Here is a 20,102-nt window from a genome sequence, read left to right as displayed (position 1 = left end):
CAAGCCAAGGGAAGAGTTATGTGCAAACTTTGGCAGCAAAATAATATTTGGAAAATATGAAGGTGGGTGTATTCTACTGAATGAGAGAGAATTTTATGAGCTGAAGCTGATATGAGGCAAAGGAAAAAGGAGCTGGGTTATTTCAAGGCATATTAACATTGATTGATTTCATGATTTATGAAAACGCATAGGGAATTTTAAGAAAAGGAATGATATAATTTTATTTGGAGTTTTGAAGGCTGTTTGTGGATTTTTCTGTATGCTGTGCTTATGATGGACAAGAGAAGATTCAAGAAACCATGTGGGGTGAAAAAGTGTGGGGATTAGATAAATTCTTGGCTGAAGTGATTCTGAGCAGAGAATAAATTTGGGATATATTTTGCTGGTAATAAATGCATGTAAAGTTGCTAAATGTTGATTGTCAGAAAGAGCAAAAGTTGAAAGGACTCATGTTTTGAATACCATTTTCTCATAAGCAAGCAAGCAAATGGAAATGACTTTGTATGTGGTACTGGCAGGAGAAAGCACACTCTCGCAAGAGCATCACAACTTTGACCTGAATACATTGTGGTTGGGCCAATGGGGACCATAAACATAGGATACATCAACTGTAGTGCTGAATGCATAGGTTTAACCAGGAGATATGCACATGAGATGCAGTTCAGTTCAGTTCAGTCCCTCAGTCGTGTCCGACTCTTTGCGACCCCATGAATCGCAGCACACCAGGCCTCCCTGTCCATCACCAACTCCCGGAGTTCACTCAGATTCACATCCATCGAGTTAGTGATGCCATCCAGCCATCTCATCCTCTGCTGTCCCCTTCTCCTTCTGCCCCCAATCCCTCCCAGCATCAGAGTCTTTTCCAATGAGTCAACTCTTTGCATGAGGTGGCCAAAGTACTGGAGTTTCAGCTTTAGCATCATTCCTTCCAAAGAAATCCCAGGGCTGATCTCCTTCAGAGTGAACTGGTTGGATCTCCTTGCAGTCCAAGGGACTCTCAAGAGTCTCCTCCAACACCACAGTTCAAAAGCATCAATTCTTCGGCACTGAGCCTTCTTCACAGTCCAACTCTCACATCCATACATGACTACTGGAAAAACCATAGACTGGTTATCACTCTCTAAATGATGACATCAGATTAGAAAAGAATGTAGAATGAAAATAGAAGAAAGCTCAAGACTGAGTCCTGAAGCTTCCAACACTGAGGTGTCTGCCAGAAGAAGAATAGATGGCAAAGTGGACAGAAAGAAAGGAGGACCCAGAGAATTTAGGAGAAAACATGTCAGAATGAATGTTGCATAGATTGGACGGAAGAAAATGATTTAAGAACAAGGGATAATAAATTGACTAATAGTAATTCCTATGGAATCAGCCTGAAATGGTTCCATATACAATTCCACCATTTGCTAAGTATGAATCTAAGGGCAACAAACTATTTGAAACTTTGTTCACTCCTCTGAATCTGTAAAAAGATTTTATATTTACAAATGTTGTAATATTTCAAAATATCTTTTAGCTATTAAAATAGAATATTCATATACACTTGTCATAATGCCTGCCATACAGTTTAGTCAAGGAACTTGTAAACTAATTACATTAGAATAGTTATACTAATGAATACTTCTAATTCAGTTAATAAGCCAGGTTAAGAGACTAAAAATATGGTGCCAACATTAATTGTGAGAGAGACAGTTTAAGATGCTGTAGACAGGGAAAAACGTACTTAGAATCTGCTAAATAAATTGTTAATAAGAAATGCAATATAGCTTGTGGACATAACTCTGAAAAGGCTTGGTTGTGACAGAGAACAAGAGGTTCAGGATAGAGATTTCAGATAGACACACAGGGGTAGCTTGTTAGAGGAACAAGCCAGGCTTGTTCAACAGTGTCCAGAGCCCAGGTAATTTCACTTTCAGGCTGTCAGCAAGCACCTACTGTGTGCCAGAAGTTACCTAAGAGTAATTGTGAAGAATACAGTGGAGGAAGGTGGTATGTCTTTTAAGAGCTTTCATGCCAGGTTGAAAAAAAAAAAGATGAATTAAGGCAAATAATGAACCAAAAAGTAAAAATATTTCTATTATATTGTTCCAATAAGTGTATTCTAAGAACAAAAGAATCCAAGTGCTTAGAAAGTAGGAGGGACTGCTGGTCAAGTTTATGTAGGAAGATGTCTATGCAAATAAAGCCTGGAAACCATTCGTCAGCACAGACACACGCCTTTGCAGCAGCCGAGACAGCAAAGCAATTGGCTTATTTTAAAAAGATCAGATGGTAAAGAATCTGCCTGCGATGCAGGAGACTTGAGTTCAATCTATTCTATTCTTCTGCTCATGGACATTTAAGTTGATTCCATGTCCTGGCTGTTTTGAATAAAATAGATAACTAATGAGAACTTACTCTGTATCATAGGGACCTCCACTCAATGCTGTCTGGTGACTTAAATGGGAGGGAAATAATTTTAAAAAAAGGGATATATATATATGCATATATATATATTCATGGAACTGATTCATTTTGATGTACAGCAGAAGCTAACCCAACAATGTAAAACAACTACATTCCAATAAAAAATAATAATAAAACAAAAAATTAAATTATATAGATGTGTTAATATAAGTAAATAGTAAAAACAAAGATTTTACTCCAAAATGTAAGCTTATAAGTTCTTCATTATGATGTTTTTGTCTTTCATTTCTTTAATAATTCATTTGTCTTCAAGTTCTTTTAAATGAAACCTCTACTGAGTTTTATGATACCTTGTGAAATTCAAGATGTGAATAGACTATGCATCACTCTGCATTATTCATCTCATAATTTGTTGCATGTTATTTTAGACCATTTGGCAATCTTTTTCATGAACAAGACTTACAGCACCATAAAGCTCCCTGTCTAGTCGTAAGTGTTACAATTAAAAGTATACCTGTGGCGGATTCATGTTGATGCATGGCAAAACCAATACAATATTGTAAAGTAATTAACTTCCAATTAAAATAAATAAATTAAAAAAAAGAATCTTAAAAAAAGAAAATAATGAATAAAAAGTCACACAAATTAAAAACAATAAAAAATAGTAGCTCGGGCTCCAGATCACTTATAAGAAATGTGTTCTTGCTCAGGAGCAGGTAGATATGTTATTTAATTCAGTTTCTCCTGATTCCCAGGTATATGAGTGATGGTCTGTTAATCAATTATAGATAAGTCTACAGGCATATTTCTAAATAAGAGGAGAAGGAGTACACAACATGAAAGAGAAATGTGAAACTTTGACAACTCTTCACCAGACATTCCAATGCAACACGTCTTCTCACTAACAACTGAACTCTTTCTAAAAGTGGTCTTAAAGCTAAATGTTTGAATATTTATGCGCAGTTATTTTTCATAATATAAGGGTGCAATTGTGAAAGTTTTAGCATGCAAAATAATTGTAATATCGGATCCGAGGAATTATATTCAACTCACATTATCTAACACCTATTGTAGTAGATGCCTGCGTGCCTCCATACCTGCATGCTAAGTCGCTTCAGTCATGTGCTGCCTCCCCATTGACTGTAGCCCACCAGGCTTCTCGGTCCACGGGATTTTCCAGGCAAGAATACTGGAGTAGGTTGCCATGCCCTCCTCCAGCGGATCATCCAAACCCAAGGATCAAACCTGCCTGTACTACTATATCTGGGATAGCCATTGTATTAGACACATACTCCTAATTAACAAATTTTCCAAAAAAACGTATTGGCTTAAGAACACACACCTCCATATTCTTAGAATTCCTGTGGGTCAGAATGAGGAAAGTGCCTCACTGGCTAATTCCGAGTCACTCTGCTTGGGTGGCAACTGGGTAATGGCCTGGGCTGCTGTCACCTGGATGCTCAGCTGGGCTGGAGGCTTTGCTTCCAAGTTGGCTCACTCTCCTGGCTTTTGGGAGAGGCCTCAGCACCTGACCACGTGGGTATCTCTGCAGCTAGCTTTCTTCAGGGCCAGTGACCACAGACAGGGAGGAGGAAGCCTCCACAGCAGGTATCAGTTTGTCACACTGTCACATCAGTCATGTGTAATCGTGAGAAATGGCCACTAAGTCCTGCACACTCAGTAGTGAGAACTCAAGCTTTAATATTTGGAGAGAGGAGTGTGGAAGGCGTTGTGGACTTTCCTAAAACCATCACATATAGAAAAACGTCAGGTGAGCTGAACAGAATATTTTCAGGGGTTGCTTCCTTTACTCCTCAACTTCCTCTGAGTTGCCTCTAAACAATCTTCTTTCTAACAGTACACTGTAAAATTTCAGCATACTTAACCCAGTTATTCCATGAAAGAAAACTGTAATGATATAAAACAGTTCAGTGACCTTAATGGTAATTCCAAGCATACATTTAAAATGAATTTTCAAAGCATAAGTTCCATTAAAATGAAGGTATTAGCAGTATGAAACAGATTTTAATCTGCATAAGAATTTTAATAAAAATATTTAATCTTGTTTAAGATGGATTTGTGAAAATGGTGCTGTGCGCTTAGTCACTCAATCATGTACAACTTTTTGTGATCCTTTGGACTATAGCCTACCAGGATCCTCTGTCTATGGAATTCTCCAGGCAAGGATGTTGCAGTGGGTTGCCATTTCCTTCTCCAGGGGAATCTTTTGACCCACAGATGAAACCTACATCTCCCATGTCTTCTGCATTGCAGATGGATTCTTCACCACTGAGCCATAGGGAAGCCATTTGAAAATGGTAGATCAACCCAATTCTATTTATATCACAACGAGGTTATCCCACAAAGCACCTTGTGAAGTTCTTGTTGACAACATGAAGAAACTACTTAAATAGTTTATCAATATTCATAGTTTCATTAGATGAGCTGGTTATCAGATGCAGGACTTTGTTGTCAGGCCTGTTCCCTTCCTCTTTTGTATGATCAGCTGGTTTAATGCTGCAAAGGAGATGCATCTGGAATGATACACAGGTGCTGAAAGTGAACCTATATTAGGACAAATTCATCACTCAGAACAAATCCCATGTGTGAGGGTGGACCTAATAACATGACATTTAAAACTTACACTTAAAAATGATAAGATCCTGGGCCTGGATCTTTGGAGTAAGTTGCAGAGGTACAGAAAGACTAGGAACACTGTAAAACTGAGTGAATACTTTTCATCAGTTTTGAGATCAATCTGAGCCAACATTATGATGGACAGCCAAGCCTGCTCATGAGACCTGAACCTGTGTTGGTAGGAGTGTAAGAGAAGAAAGAGGCTGTTCTGAGTCCTGACAAAGTCAATGCCATTCCAACTATAGTGGACTCTTATATGTGCTTCAATAAATGATCTGGTTAGAGAGACAAAGACAGATTCACATGTGCCCAAATAAAAGAGAGGAGGAAAATAGCTCACGCCAGTGATAGTAATGATGCTTACTTTTAATTATGCTCTCTTTGTGTACCTTTAGGAAGTGAGTGTCAGAGGATTATTTTACTGTATTCATATTCTATGATGCACCAAAATGATAAATGTACTAGTTCTGAAATCAGATAATCAGAACTCAGATCTCTCCTCTACAATGTAATGACAAGGTTAATTGAGTTCTTTTCACTTGGTTCTTGCAAATACAAAGACTCAAACTTGCCCAACATAGAATTATTGAAAGATACACATATCTTACCATACATGATGAAATTTGTAAAATTCAAGGCTGAAGAGACAGTGTTCTAATCTCCCAAAATTAGTGGACAGAAATCTAGACTATTACTTAACAGGAATCAAACTACGTAAGCTTTCAAACTTAAAAATGTAGACAAGCTTCAAAAAAGTGGGGGAAATCTATCAGCGATGAGAAATGCAGACTATAGGCCATAAGAGGGTATAATTGACAAGTCTTTGTTAAAGAAATGGATTAAGATATGCAAAGAATCAAATTTTATAATTGACATAGCAAGCATATACATGAAAATTACTCAATATATGCTGATAACAATAAAATGTAATTATGTTATACCTCATTTAAAATATTTGTAAGAAATACTGAAAAATACATCATTCTCCAATTAAAATTAGACCATAAGTAACAAGGGTTTCCCTTCATCTTAACCATTTAAATATTAAGAATTATTCATTGTTCATTTCTCTGATTAGACAAGCAAGGGAAAAGATATCTTAATGTCTAGTTTGATGGATAAATAAGAATGTTACTCTGTGTGATCTGATCAATGAAAAATTGTTGTGGTTCTCTCTCTATATCACATATTTCCAATAAACAGAAAAGTAAACTAATGAATGATAATTGTAAAAAAATCTGTTTGATTCCTACATTGACTTGGTATGAGAATAAATGTCAGGATTCTGGTTTCTGATGAGAATGGAGAAGAAAGAATAAGAAAGCAGATGAGCCACAAGATAAAATCTGTACTTTCATCTCTTGATTAAGATGCTAATTTAGTCAACCAAGGTTGGAACTTCTGTATTTAAGGAGAATTTATTTAATAGATCTGTATAGTTTCCTACCAAGAGAATCCACATACACATTTTACATAATATGACCCACAAGACATACTTTGATCTTCATTAGCAAGGAGTTCCTTATATACTTCAATCATCTGAATTTTCTATAACTTTTTTTCCTATAAACCGTAATGCAATGAATGTAATTAAGTGAACAAGGATATAATTCATAGATGAAATATTAACTCAAATTGTATACTGAGGTAAAACATTATTTCTACTATTTTAATTCCAAGGGAAACCTTGTGATTATCCAGTGATCAAACATGGATGGCTATATTATTCATACAGAGGATACTTTCCAGCATATGTAAATCAACAGTTTATCTATTCCTGTGATCGGTATTTTGTGCCTCCTTCACAACGTTCCTGGGACCACCTGACTTGCACAGCACAAGGATGGTCTCCAGAAGAACCATGCCTCAGTAAGTAAATCTCCTTAAGTTTACATGCATAATCTTTGAAAGAGTGAAGAGAGAAAAGTTGACAAGTGAGTACAGTTAAGTATTATGTAACAACAGTAAGGCCAAGGGATGAGTTCTATGAGCAAAAAATCCAATAGAACTTCCCCTTTACTAGAGGCTTTTCATGTAAATCCTGTGAGAGATACAGAGACTTTACAAGAATATCTGCATCATTTATACATATTTTAGTCATAAAACTAAAGGCAAATAATATGGAATGTTATAGTTTTCATTTTCCACAAATGTGGTAGTAGCTTCCATTTTTATTGTTACATGTTTTATTTGAATACTAATGCATTCTTATGTAAATTCTATAATCTTTAATGTACTATTTTCCCAAATTTATGTTGTACTTCTTTCATATTAATTTTATGATCCTAAGGACAATGTATTTTCAATTATTTGGAAAATGGATATAACCCACATCGTGAAGAAAAATATTTACAGGGTGAAACTGTAAAAGTTCGCTGCTATGAAGGCTACAGTCTTCAAAATGATCAGAACACAATGACCTGCACAGAGAGTGGCTGGTCTCCTCCTCCCAGATGCATCCGTGTCAGTGAGTAAACTGGGCTGAGATCCCAGTGTGTTCATAATTTTCTAAGACTCAGCTGTATTATCCACTCAAAAAGTTTATATGAAATTCTTGTTTTGCCAACGGACCTATTTAATTTTATTGTTTACAAGTGTCTATGAGTGTACCTATAGACGTCTTGATAAGTATGTAACAAAATCTGCTGCTGCTAAGTCGCTTCAGTTGTGTCCGACTCTGTGCGACCCCAGAGACGGCAGCCCACCAGGCTCCCCCGTCCCTGGGATTCTCCAGGCAAGAATACTGGAGTGGATTGCCATTTCCTTCTCCAATGCATGAAAATGAAAAGTGAAAGTGAAGTTGCTCAGTCATGTCCGACTCTTCGTGACCCCATGGACTGCAGCCTACCAGGCTCCTCCACCCATGGGATTTTCCAGGCAAGAGTACTGGAGTGGGGTGCCGTTGCCGTCTCCATATAACAAAATGCATGTACCTATTGATAGACATTAGTTAAGAAAATAGGAAAAGATCCACAAAGAAGAAACCTGTAATAACAGAGTGAGGTCAGAAAGATGTCAGGGGTCTCACTGTCTCTCCTGATATAAACACAGACTTTGACCATCATTTGTGGATAAGAGGATCTTTGTGGGTGTCCAGGAGTCTAGCAGAGACACGACAGCATGCTGCTAGAGCACAAAGATTGAAGACTGGATTTCTCACTGAAGGTTAGAGCAGTAGCCTTGTTTTGCCCCTGAGGTGGCACTGCTTAGTGCCAAGACAGACCCCTCAGCACAGGATTTTACCTGTGGGGAAAATAAAAGCGTGTGAGCAAGTGCCGCGTCCTCATCTTCCAGCCCTCTTCTCTCTCCCCTTATCCAGGCCACTGGGGTCACCTACATGGCTGGGATGGGGAGAGGCCAGGAGCACAGCATCCAGGGCTAGAATTCTTCAAGGAACATGGGTTCTACTGACCACATGGAGACCCCACCAGGGAGCCCCAAACCATTGCAGACACGGTGCTTGTGGTTCTGCTCACCCCTGGGCCCCTCATCTCATCTACATCCCCTCCCCAGGGCCAGCTCCCTGTGTAAGTCCCCATGGTGGCACCTAGACCTTTGCAGATGGCCTGTGGGACATCCAGAAGCCAACCTGTCCCCGTGGGTCTGTGAGAAAGCACATGAATGTGAGCATTTGACATTGCCCCAGGGAAGCAGCCAGGAAACTGTCGGCACAGAGACTGTGCTGCGTGGATAGAAGCATATGAGCTTCAGAATTCTTTCCTAGGAAGAGTTGAGTACATGGGACAGGTGTCTCCTTTAAAAATGTCTGAAAAGTCTCAAAATCCCTAGCAATGTGACAGTGTACTTCCCTCCCCAGGTCAGTCTGTAAAGACTGGAGGGAGTGACTGCTTCTTTAAATGCAAACGCAGCAACTTGAGACTTCAATGGACATAGACATCAAAGGACTAAAATGTTAACAGAGAAATACAATAGTTTTTCAGTTACTGACCCAAATAATAGATATGGACGATTTGTCTGATAAGTAATTCAAATTAATTGCTTAAGAATTTCATTGAGGTAGAAGAGAACAGTGGAGAAGGAAATGGCAACCCACTCCACTGTTCTTGCCTGGGAAATCCCATGGGCAGAGGAGCCTGGAGGGCTACAGTCCATTGAGTCTCAAAGAGTCAGACACAACTGTAGTGACTTAGCATGCAAACATGCAATCCTTTATATTTAGAGTAATTATTGATAGATAAGGATGTATTAATATTATCTGTTTTATTTTACAGGATGTTTTATAGTTTCCGAATTCTTTCCTTCCTCTGATGGCTTGCCTCTTTGAATTCATGATTTTTGTAGTAGTAGGAGGCATTTAATAAACTTTCTTTACCATTTGTGAATCTAGTATGGATTCTTGCTTCTTTTACCTTGAGATTTACATAAAACTCCTTACAGAGAGAGCACTGTATTTTATGCTGATAATATATGAACATCATCCACATATTAAATCTCCTTCCTTTTAGCCTTCTCCATTTTATCTTTTTGATGTCATGATTTACCTCTTTTTATAATATGTACTTAATTTAAAAATAATTGTAGATATAGTAATTTTTATATTCCTGTACTTTAACTCTTAAATAGCTGTGTTTAACATTCCATCTCAAGGTACTGCAGTGTTCTGTATATGAGTGTGCACTTAAATTTACCAGTGTACTAGGTATTTTCATGGAATGAATTAGCATTCTTTTATTTCAAATTCAATAATTCCTTTAAGTGTTTCAGTAAGGAAGGTCTGTGTGCCTGCTCAGTTACCTCAGCTGCGTCTGACTCTTTGCAACCCTGTGGGCAGCAGCCCACCAGGCTCGTCCCTCCATGGGGTTCTCCAGGCAAGAATCCTGGAGTGGGTTGCCATGCCCTCCTCAAGGAAGGTCTAGTTGTGTTCTCTTTTCTCAGTATTTGTTGGTCTGGTAAAATCTTTATATTCGTTTCTTTTCTGAATGATATTTTCAAGTATTCTTCTTTGGTAGTTTTTTCTTTCAACACTTGGAGTATATCATCCCACTTTCTCCTGGCCTAGTAGGTTTCTGCTGAGAGATTTGCTAAGATCCAAATGAAGGCTTCTTAGTAAATTTCAAGGTTTTTGTTTTGTTAGCTTGTTTGTTTTTTCTTCATGCTGCTTGAAGGCTTCTCTAGTTTTCTTTGATTTTTGCAATTTTATTATAAATGTGTTTTGGAGAGGATTTTTTAAGTTGATTTGGTTTGGTCACCTGTAAGCTTCCTGAACTTAGATATTCAAATAGCATCCTTGATTTGGGAAGTTCTCAGACATTACTCCTTAAATATGTTTTCTTCCCCATCTCCTTTTCTCCTCCGGGAACTTCAGTAATTTGCAAATCAGTTCTGTTTTCAATGTAGCATAGATCATGTAGCCTTTCTTTGTTCTTTTTCATTCTTTTTTTAAAATTTAATTTTGTTTTTAATCTCCCTAGACAGGGTAACTTTGATATATCATCTATCTCACAGATTCTTTCACCTTTTTGACTCTGTGGTTGATGCTCTTTAATGATTTTTTTCATTTCATCCTTGGAACCTTCAGCACCAGAGTTTCTGTTTTTTTTTTTTTTTATGATTTGTATGTTTTTATTAAACTGCTTGTTTTGTCCATTGTTTATTGTTTTCCTGCTTTTGTTCAAGTATCTTACTGTATTTTCTATAGCACACCGAGTTATTTAAAATGGCTATTTTGAATTCTTCACTGGATCAATCACACATTGCCAATTGGATGTGAATACTGAAGATTTTTATACTTTGTTAGTGTCATGGTACTTTGAGTTCATGTTCCTTGAAGTTTTGTGGTGCTGTTTTTCTAATTAAAGTTCCAGTCTCTTTTGGGTGAGAGACAACTTCCTTCAGCCCTGCTAGAGACTCCAGAGCTATTTCGAATCTTCTATAGTGGTACCTGCTGACACTTCTCATCCCTGTTTTGTCAGAATTCCTGTGCTTGTATGTCTTGTCTAGATACATTAGTGCACAAGAAATGGTACTGACAGCCTGTCCTTTGTTTTCCCCAAAGTAGAACTACATCTTTTTTTATTTTTATTTTTTTACTTAAAAAATTTTTATTTTAAATGGATGCTAGTTACTTTACAATATTGTAGTGGTTTTTGCCATACAGTGACATGAATCAGCCATGGGCGTACATGTGTTCCCCATCCTGAATCCCCCTACCACCTCTCTCCCAATCCCATCCCTCAGGGTTATTGCAGTGCACCATCCCTGAGCACCCTGTCTCATGCATCAAACCTGGACTGGCAATCCGCTTCACATATGACAATATATATGCTTCAGTGCTACTAATCTTGTGTTCTTGTTCTGGGCCACAGGTTTAAGCCAAATTTATGTGCGAGCTCACTGGTGGTCTGTCAAAGGTTGCTCTTCCCTCTGGGTCAGTTGTAACCACAGGGATCTGGCCACAGGGTGGAAGGGTGTGTGAATGAAGCAGACAGAGGTCCACTTGTCAATACCTGGAGTTTCACAGAAGGACTTAGCTCCATGCATGAATTTTAAAGATAGGTTTTCCAGGACTGCTAGAGTGCAGCTGAGAGGGAATTGAGATAGTTCATGAGCCACTGTAGGCATCACAGTCAAGACAGAGATCTGTCTGCCTTTTACTTCATGCATGCATGAGTGAGCCTTCTCCTGGGTCCATTGGCATGTTGAATTTCAGGGGTGGGTGGTTGTTTATTTTATATTTATTTATTTTTAATGGAAGTATACTTACTTTACAGTATTATGTTGGGTTCTACCAAACATCAACAAGAATCAGCCATAGATTTACCCATGTCCCCTCCCACATGAACATCCCTCCCATTTCCCTGCCCATCCCACCCTTCTAGGTTGTTACTGAGCTCTGGATTGAATTCCTTGAGTCATACAGCAAATTCCCATTGGCTATTTTACATATGGTAGTTTAACTTTGCATGCTAACCCTCTCCGTACATGCCACCCTCTACTTCCTCCCTGCCAGCCGTGTCCATCAGTCTGTTCTCAGTGTCTGTGTCTCTATTGCTGCTGTGCAAATAGGTTTATCAGTACAATATCTCTAGATACCATGTATATGTGTTAGTATATGATATTTTTTTTTGATATTTGTTTTTCTCTTTCTGACTTACTTCACTCTGTATACTAGGCTGTATGTTCATCCACCTCTTTAGGACTGACTCCAGTGCATTCCTTTTTATGACCGAGTAATATTCCACTGTATATATGTAGCGGAGCTTCTTTATCTATTAATCTGTGGACATCTATGTTGCTTCCATGTCCTAGCTGTTGTAGATGGAACTTCAGGGAACATTGGGGTACATGTGTCTTTTTCAATTTTGGTTCCCTCAGGGTATATACCTAGGAGTGGGGTTGGTGGGTCATATAGTGGTTTTACTCCTGGCTTTGTAAGTACTCTCCATACTGTTCTTTATAGTGGCTGTATCAATTTACATTCCCACTAACAGTGCAAGAGGGTTCCCTTTTCTTCACACCTTCTCCAGCATTTATTGTTTGTAGACTTTTTAATGATGGTCATCCTGACTGGTGTGAAGTGATGTCTCATTGTAGTTTTGACTTGTGTTTCTCTAATAGTGATATTGAGAATATATTCATGCGTTTATTAGCCATTTTAGGTCTTTAGACAAATGTCCGTTTAGGTCTTTTCCCCACTTTTTGATTGGGTTTTTTGTTTTTCTGGTATTGATTTGTATGAGCTGCTTGTATGTTTTGGAAATTAATCCTTTGTCAGTTGTTTCATTTGGTATTTTTCTTTTCCCATTCTGAGCATTGTCTTTTCACCTTATTCATAGTTTCCTTTGCTGTGGAGAAGCTTTTAAGTTTAATTACGTCCCACTTGATTATCTTTGTTTTTATTCCATTACTCTAGGAGGTGGGTCATAGAGGATCTTGCTGTGATTTATGACAAAGGGTGTTCTGCCTGTGTTTTCCATCCATTTTGAGTTTATCTTTGTGTATGGTGTTAGAAAGTAGTCTAATTTCATTCATTTCCATGTAGCTGTCAAAGTTTTCCCAGCAGCACTTATGAAAGACCCTTTTGCCTCTTTTGTCAAACATAAGTTATTCGTAGGTGTATGGGTTAATCTCTGGACTTTCTATCTTGTTCCATTGGTCTGTATTTCTGTTTTTCTGCCAGTACCATACTGTCTGGATAACTATAGCTTTGTAGTCAGTCTGAAGTCAGGAAGGCTGATTTCTCTAGCTCTATCTTTCTCAAGATTGCTTTGGCTATTCAGGTCTTTTGTGTTTCCATATGAATTATGACTTTTTGTTCTAGTTCTGTGAAAAATAGCATTGGTATTTTGATACAGATTGCATTGAATCTTCCGATTATATTTGGTAGTATAGTCCTTTTCATAATGTTGATTCTTCTAACCCAGGAACATGGAATATCTCTCCATCTCTTTATGTTGTCTTTGATTTCTTTCCTCAATGTCTTGTACATTTCTGTATATAGCTCTTTTGTCTCCTTAGGTTTTTTTCCCTAGACATTTTATTCTTTTTGTTGCAATGGTAAATGGTATTGATACCTTAATTTCTCTTGCTGATGTTTCATTGTTAGTACAGAGGAATGCAAGTGATTTCTGTGTATTCATTTTGTATGCTGCCAGTTTGCTAAATTCACTGATTACCTCTAGCACTTTTCTGAATATATCTTTAGGATTTTCTATGTATAGTATCGTCTGTCTGCAAACAATGAGAGTTTTGCTTCTTCTTTTCCAATCTGGATTCCTTTTATTTCTTTTTCTTCTGTGATTGCTGTTGCAAGGGCTTCCAAACAATGTTGACTAATAGTGGTGAGAGTGGGAACCCTTGTCTTTTCCTAATCTCAGAGGGAATGCTTTCAGTTTTTCACCTTTGAGAATAATGTTTGTTCTGGGTTTCTCATATATGGCCTTTATTATGCTGAGGTAGGTTCCTTCTTTGCTCATGTTTTGAAAAGTATTTATCATAAATGGGTACTGAAATTTTTCAAAAGCTTTTTCTGCCTCTATTGAGATGGCCATATGGTTTTATCTTGCAATTTGTTAATATGGTATATCACATTGATGGATATACACAAGTATATTGAAGAATGCTTGCATCCTTGGAATTAACCCAGCTTGATCATAGTGTGCTATCTTTTTAATGTATTTTTGAATTCTGTTTGCTAGAGTTTTGCTGAGGATTTTTCCATCTATTTTCATCAATAATATTGGCCTGTAACTTTCTTTTTCGTGTTATCTTTGTCTGGTTTTGGTATTAGGGTGATGATGGCTTGTAGAATGAGTATGGAAGCGATCCTTCCTCTGCAGTTTTTTAAAAGAGTTTGATAAATATGGGCATTAGCTCTTCTCTAAATGTTTGAGAGAATTCACCTGTGAAACTATCTGGCCCTGTGCTTCAATTTTCTGGGAGTTTTTAAAATCACATTTTCAATTTCAGTGCATGTAATTGGCTTGTTCATAATTTCTATTTCTTCCTGGTTCAGTCTTGGTAGATTGAACTTTTCTAAGAATAGATGTTGTTCATTTTATTGGCATATAGTTGCTTATAGTAACCCCTTATGATCCTTTGTATTTCTGTGTTGTCTGTTACCCTCTCCTTTCTCATTCCTAATTTTGTGGATTTGATTTTTCTCCCTTTTTTTTCTTGATGGATTTGACTAATTGACAATTTTGTTTATCTTATCAAAGAAGCACCTTTTAGTTTTATTAATCTTTACTATTGTTCCTTCATTTCTTTTTCACTCATTCCTGATCTGATCTGTAGGATTTCTTTCCTTCTACTAACTTTTTTTTTAATGTCCTTCTTTATCCAGTTGTTTTAGGTGTAAAGTTAGGAGGTCTATTTGATTATTTTTTTTTTTTGCTAAACTTCCCTCTTAGAACTGTTTTGTTGCATTCCATAGTTTTTGAGTTGTGATGTTTTCATTGTCATTTGTTTCAAGAATTCTTTGATTTCCCTTTTGATTTCTTCACTTACCTGTTCATTATGTAAAAGCATATTGTTTAATCTCCAAGTGTTTGTGTTTTTTACTGTAATTGATATCTAGTCTCATAGTATTGTGGTCAGAAAAAATGCTTCATAGAATTTCAATGTTTAATCATTTACTGAGGTTTAATTATTGGCTCAAATATAGTCTATCCTCTTTTTCTTGGGTGTTCATTCTATGAGGTCGTGTAGGTCTTCATAAAACCGTTCCACTTCAGCTTCTTCAGCGTTCCTGGTTGGGGCATAGACTTGGATTACCGTGATATTGAATGGTTTGCCTTGGAAATGAACAGAGATCATTCTGTCATTTTTGAGATTGCATCCAAGTACTGCACTTTGGTTAACCATTTGGTTAACTCTTTTGTTAACCATGTTGGCTACTCCATTTCTTCTAAGGGATTCCTGCCCACAGTAGTAGATATAATGGTCATCTGAGTTAAATTCATCCAATCCAGTCCATTTTAGTTCGCTGGTTCCTAGAATGTAGATGTTCACTCTTGTCATCTCCTGTTTGACCACTTCCAATTGCCTTGATTCATGGACCTGACATTCCAGATTCCTATGTAATATTGCTCCTTTACAGTGGAGATGATGAAATTCCAGTTGAGCTACTTCAAATCCTGAAAGATGATGCTGTGAAGTGCTGCAGTCAATATGCCAGCAAATCTGCAAAACTCAGCAGTGGCCACAGGACTGGAAAAGGTCAGTTTTCATTCCAATTCCAAAGAAAGGCAATGCCAAAAAACGCTCAAACTACCACACAATTGCACTCATCTCACATGCTAGTAAAGTAATGCTCAAAATTATCCAAGCCAGGCTTCAGTAATATGTGAACCGTGAACTTCCAGATGTTCAAGCTGGTTTTAAAAAGGCAGAGGAACCAGAGATCAAATTGCCAACATGCGCTGGATCATGGAGAAAGCAAGAGAGTTCCAGAAAAACATCTATTTCCGCTTTATAGACTATGCCAAAGCCTTTGATTGTGAGGATCACAATAAATTGTGGAAAATTCTGAAAGAGATAGGAATACCAGACTACCTGACCTTCCTCTTGAGAAACCTATATGCAGGTCAGAAAGCAAAAGTTAGAACTGGACATGGAACAACAGACTGTTTCCAAATAAGAAAAGGAGTACATCAAGGCTGTATATTGTCACCCTGCTTATTAAACTTCTATGAAGTGTACATCATGAGAAACGCTGGGCTGGAAGAAGCACACGCTAGAATTAAGATTCCCGGGAGAAATATCAATTACCTCAGATATGCAGATGACACCACCCCTTATGGCAGAAAGTGAAGAGGAACTCAAAAGCCTCTTGATGAAAGTGAAAGAGGAGAGTGAAAAATTTGGCTTAAAGCTCAACATTCAGAAAACGAAGATCATGGCATCTGGTCCTGTCACTTCATGAGAAATAGATGGGGAAACTGTGGAAACAGTGTCAGACTTTACTTTTGGGGGCTCCAAAATCACTGCAGATGGTGACTGCAGCCATGAAATTAAAAGACACTTACTCCTTGGAAGGAAAGTTATGGCCTACCTAGGTAGCATATTCAAAACCAGAAACATTACTTTGCCAACAAAGGTCTGTCAAGTCAAGGCTATGATTTTTCCAGTGGTCATGTATGAATGTGAGAGTTGGACTGTGAAGAAGGCTGAGCACTGAAGAATTGATGCTTTTGAACTGTGGTGTTGGAGAAGACTCTTCAGAGTCCCTTGGACTACAAGGAGATCCAACCAGTTCACTCTGAAGGAGATCAACCCTGGGATTTCCTTGGAAGGAATGATGCTAAAGCTGAAACTTCAGTACTTTGGCCACCTCATGTGAAGAGTTGACTCATTGGAAAAGACTCTGATGCTGGGAAGGATTGGGTTGAGGAGGAGAAGGGTACGACAGAGAATGAGATGGCTGGATGGCATCACCTACTCGATGGACGTGACTTTGAGTGAACTCTGGTAGATGGTGATGGACAGGGAGGCCTGGCATGCTGCAGTGCATGGGGTTGCAAAGAGTCGGACATGACTGAGCGACTGATCTGATCTGATAGTCTATCCTGGAAAATGTTCCAAGCACACTTGAGAAGAAAGTGTCTTCTTTTGAATTTGTGTGGAAAATACTGAAGATATCAATTAGGTCCCTTTGGTCTAATGTTTCATTCAAGGTTTGTGTTTCCTTATTAATTTTCTATTTTGATGATCTGCCCATTGGTATAACTGGGGTGTTAACATCCCTTACCATTATTGTGTTTCTGTCAGTTTCCCTTTTTATGTTTGTTAGTATTTGACTCATGTACTGAGGTGCTTCTATGCTGGGTGCATAGATGTTTAGAATTTTGTCTTCTTTTGGGATTGATTCCTTGATCATTATGTAATGTCCCGTCTTTATCTTGTATAATATTCTTTATTTTAAAGTCAATTTGGTCAGAAGTTAGAATTGCCTCTCCAACTTCCTTTTCATTTCCATGTGCATGGTATATATTTTCCATCCTTTTACTTTCAGTCTGTATGTGTCTCTAGGTCTGAAGTGGGTCTCTTGTAGACAGCCTATATATGGGTCTTGTTTTCTATCCATTCAGCCAATCTGTGTCTTTTAGTTGGAGAGTTTAATCCATTTACATTTAAAGTAATTATTTATATATTACTATTAGCATTTTACTATTATAATCTAATGCTGCATGTTCCTACAGCATTTTTTAAATTAATTAATTTATTTTAATTGGAGGCTAATTAATTTACAATACTGTAGCGATTTTTGCCATATGTTGACATGAATCAGCCAAGAGTGTACATGTGTCTCCCATCCTGAAGCCACCTCCAACCTCCCTCCCCATCCCATCCCTCAAAGTCATCCCAGTGCACTGGCCCTGAGGCCCTTGTCTCATGCATCGAACCAGGACTGGCAATCTATTTCACATATTATAATATACGTTTCAATGCTATTCTCTTAAATCATCCCACCCTTGCCTTCTCCCACAGAGTTCAAAAGTCTGTGGTTTACCTCCTATCTCTTTTGCTGTCTCACATTTAGGGTCATCATTAACATCTTTCTAAATTCTATACATATGCCTTAATATACTGTACTGGTGTTTTCTTTCTGACTTACTTCACTCTGTACAATAGGCTCCATTTTCATCCACCTCATTAGAACTGATTCAAATGCATTTTTTAATCACTGAGTAGTATTCCATTGTGTATACATACCACAGCTTTCTTATCCATTAATTTGCCAGTGGGCATCTGTGTTGCTTTCATGTCTTAGCTATTGTAAACAGTGCTACGATGAACAATGGGGTACACGTGTCCCTTTCAATTATGGATTCTTCAGTGTGTATGCCCGGAAGTGGGATTGCTGGATCATATGGCAGTTCTATTTCCAGTTTCTTAAGGAATCTCCACACTCTTCTCCATAGTGGCTGTACTAGTTTACATTCCCACAAGCAGTGTAAGAAGGTTCCCTTTTCTCCATACTCTCCAGCATTTATTGTTTGTAGACTTTTTGATGGCAGCCTTTCTGACCAGCATGAGATGGTTCCTCATTGTGATTTTAATTTGCATTTCTCTGATAATGAGTAGTGTTGAACATCTTTTCATGTGTCTGTTAGCCATCTGTATGTCTTTTTGGAGAAACGTCTGTTAGTTCCTTGACCCATTTTTTGATTGGGTCATTTGTTTTTCTGTAAATTGATCTGCATGAGCTGCTTGTATAGTTTGGAGAATAATTCCTTGTCAGTTGCTTCATGTGCTATTATTTTCTCCCATTCTGAAGGCTATCTTTTCAACTTACTTAAAGTTTCCTTCATTGTGCAAAAGCTTTTAAGTTTAATTAGGTCCCATTTGTTTATTTTTGCTTCTATTTCCATTACTCTGGGAGGTGGGTCATAGGGGATCTTGCTATGATTTATGTCAGAGTGTGTTTTGCCCATGTTTTCCTCTAGGAGTTTTATAGTTTCTGGTCTTACATTTAGATCTTTAATCCATTTTGAATTTATTTTTCTGTATGGTATTAGAAACTGTTCTAGTTTCATTCTTTTACAAGTGGTTGACCAGTTTTCCCAGCACCACTTGTTAAAGAGATTGTCTTCTCTCCATTGTATATTCTTGCCTCCTTTGTCAAAGATAAGGTTTCCATAGATGCATGGGTTTATCTCTGGGCTTTCTATCTTGTTCCATTGATCTATGTTTTTGGCATTGTGCCAGTACTATGCTGTCTTATGGACTGTAGCTTTGTAATATAGTCTAAAGTCGGGTAGGTTGATTCCTCCAGTTCCATTCTTCTTTCTCAAAATTGCTTTGGCTCTTCGAGATTTTTTTGTATTTCCATACTAAATTGTGAATTTATTTATTCTACTTCTCTGAAAAATGCCATTAGTAGCTTGATAGGAATTGCTTTGAATCTATAGATTGCTTCTTGTAGTATACTCATTTTCACTATATTGATACTTTTGATCCATGAACAGGGTATATTTCTATATTGATTTGTGTTCTTTGAGTTTTTCCATCAATGTTTTATAGTTTTCTATATATATGTCTTTTGTTTCTTTAGGAAGATTTATTCCCAACTATTTTATTGTTTTCATTGCACTGGTGAATGGAATTGTTTCCTTAATGTCTCTTTCTGTTTTCTCATTGTTAGTGTATAGGAATGCAAGGGATTTCTGTGTGTTAATTTTATATCCTGCAACTTCACTATATTTATTGATTAGCTCTAGTAATTTTCCAGTAGTGTCTTTAGGGTTTTCTATGTAGAGGATCATGTCATCTGCAAATAGTGAGAGGTTTACTACTTTTTCCCAATCTGGATTCCATTTATTTCTGTTTTCTCCGCTGATTTCTATGGCTAAAACTTCCAAAATTATGTTGAATAGTGGTAGTGAGAATGGGCACCTTTCTCTTGTTCCTGACTTTAGGGAAAATACTTTCAAGTTTTCACCTTTGAGGGTAATGTTTGCTGTGGGTTTATCATATATGGCCTTTATCATTCTGAGTTATGTTCCTTCTATGCATGCTTTCTGGAGGGTTTTTTTTTTTATCATAAATGAATGTTGAATTTTGTCAAAGCTTTCTCTGCATATATTGAGATAATT

General features: G+C 37.5%; 1 protein-coding gene across 10 annotated transcripts in view; it reads left to right on the top strand.

Moving 5' to 3' along the window:
- LOC138416346 (complement factor H-related protein 4-like) overlaps positions 1–20,102 on the top strand; it is a 147,725-nt gene that overhangs the window by 38,423 nt on the left and 89,200 nt on the right. For all 10 annotated transcript variants that reach the window (XR_011247637.1, XR_011247635.1, XR_011247636.1 and 7 more), the window contains 2 exons: positions 6,724–6,912; positions 7,334–7,510. Coding sequence is in view for 7 of the 10 variants with exons in the window: in XM_069545289.1 (XP_069401390.1) it covers positions 6,724–6,912; positions 7,334–7,510 (366 nt within the window). In the remaining 3 variants the exon portion in view is untranslated. The remainder of the gene's footprint in view (positions 1–6,723; positions 6,913–7,333; positions 7,511–20,102) is intronic.

This window comes from Ovis canadensis, chromosome 12, assembly GCF_042477335.2.
Source record: "Ovis canadensis isolate MfBH-ARS-UI-01 breed Bighorn chromosome 12, ARS-UI_OviCan_v2, whole genome shotgun sequence".
Classification (NCBI taxonomy): Eukaryota; Metazoa; Chordata; class Mammalia; order Artiodactyla; family Bovidae; genus Ovis; species Ovis canadensis.
The sequence above is the reverse complement of the archived record's forward strand: the minus strand, read 5'-3'. Positions and strand labels throughout refer to the sequence as shown.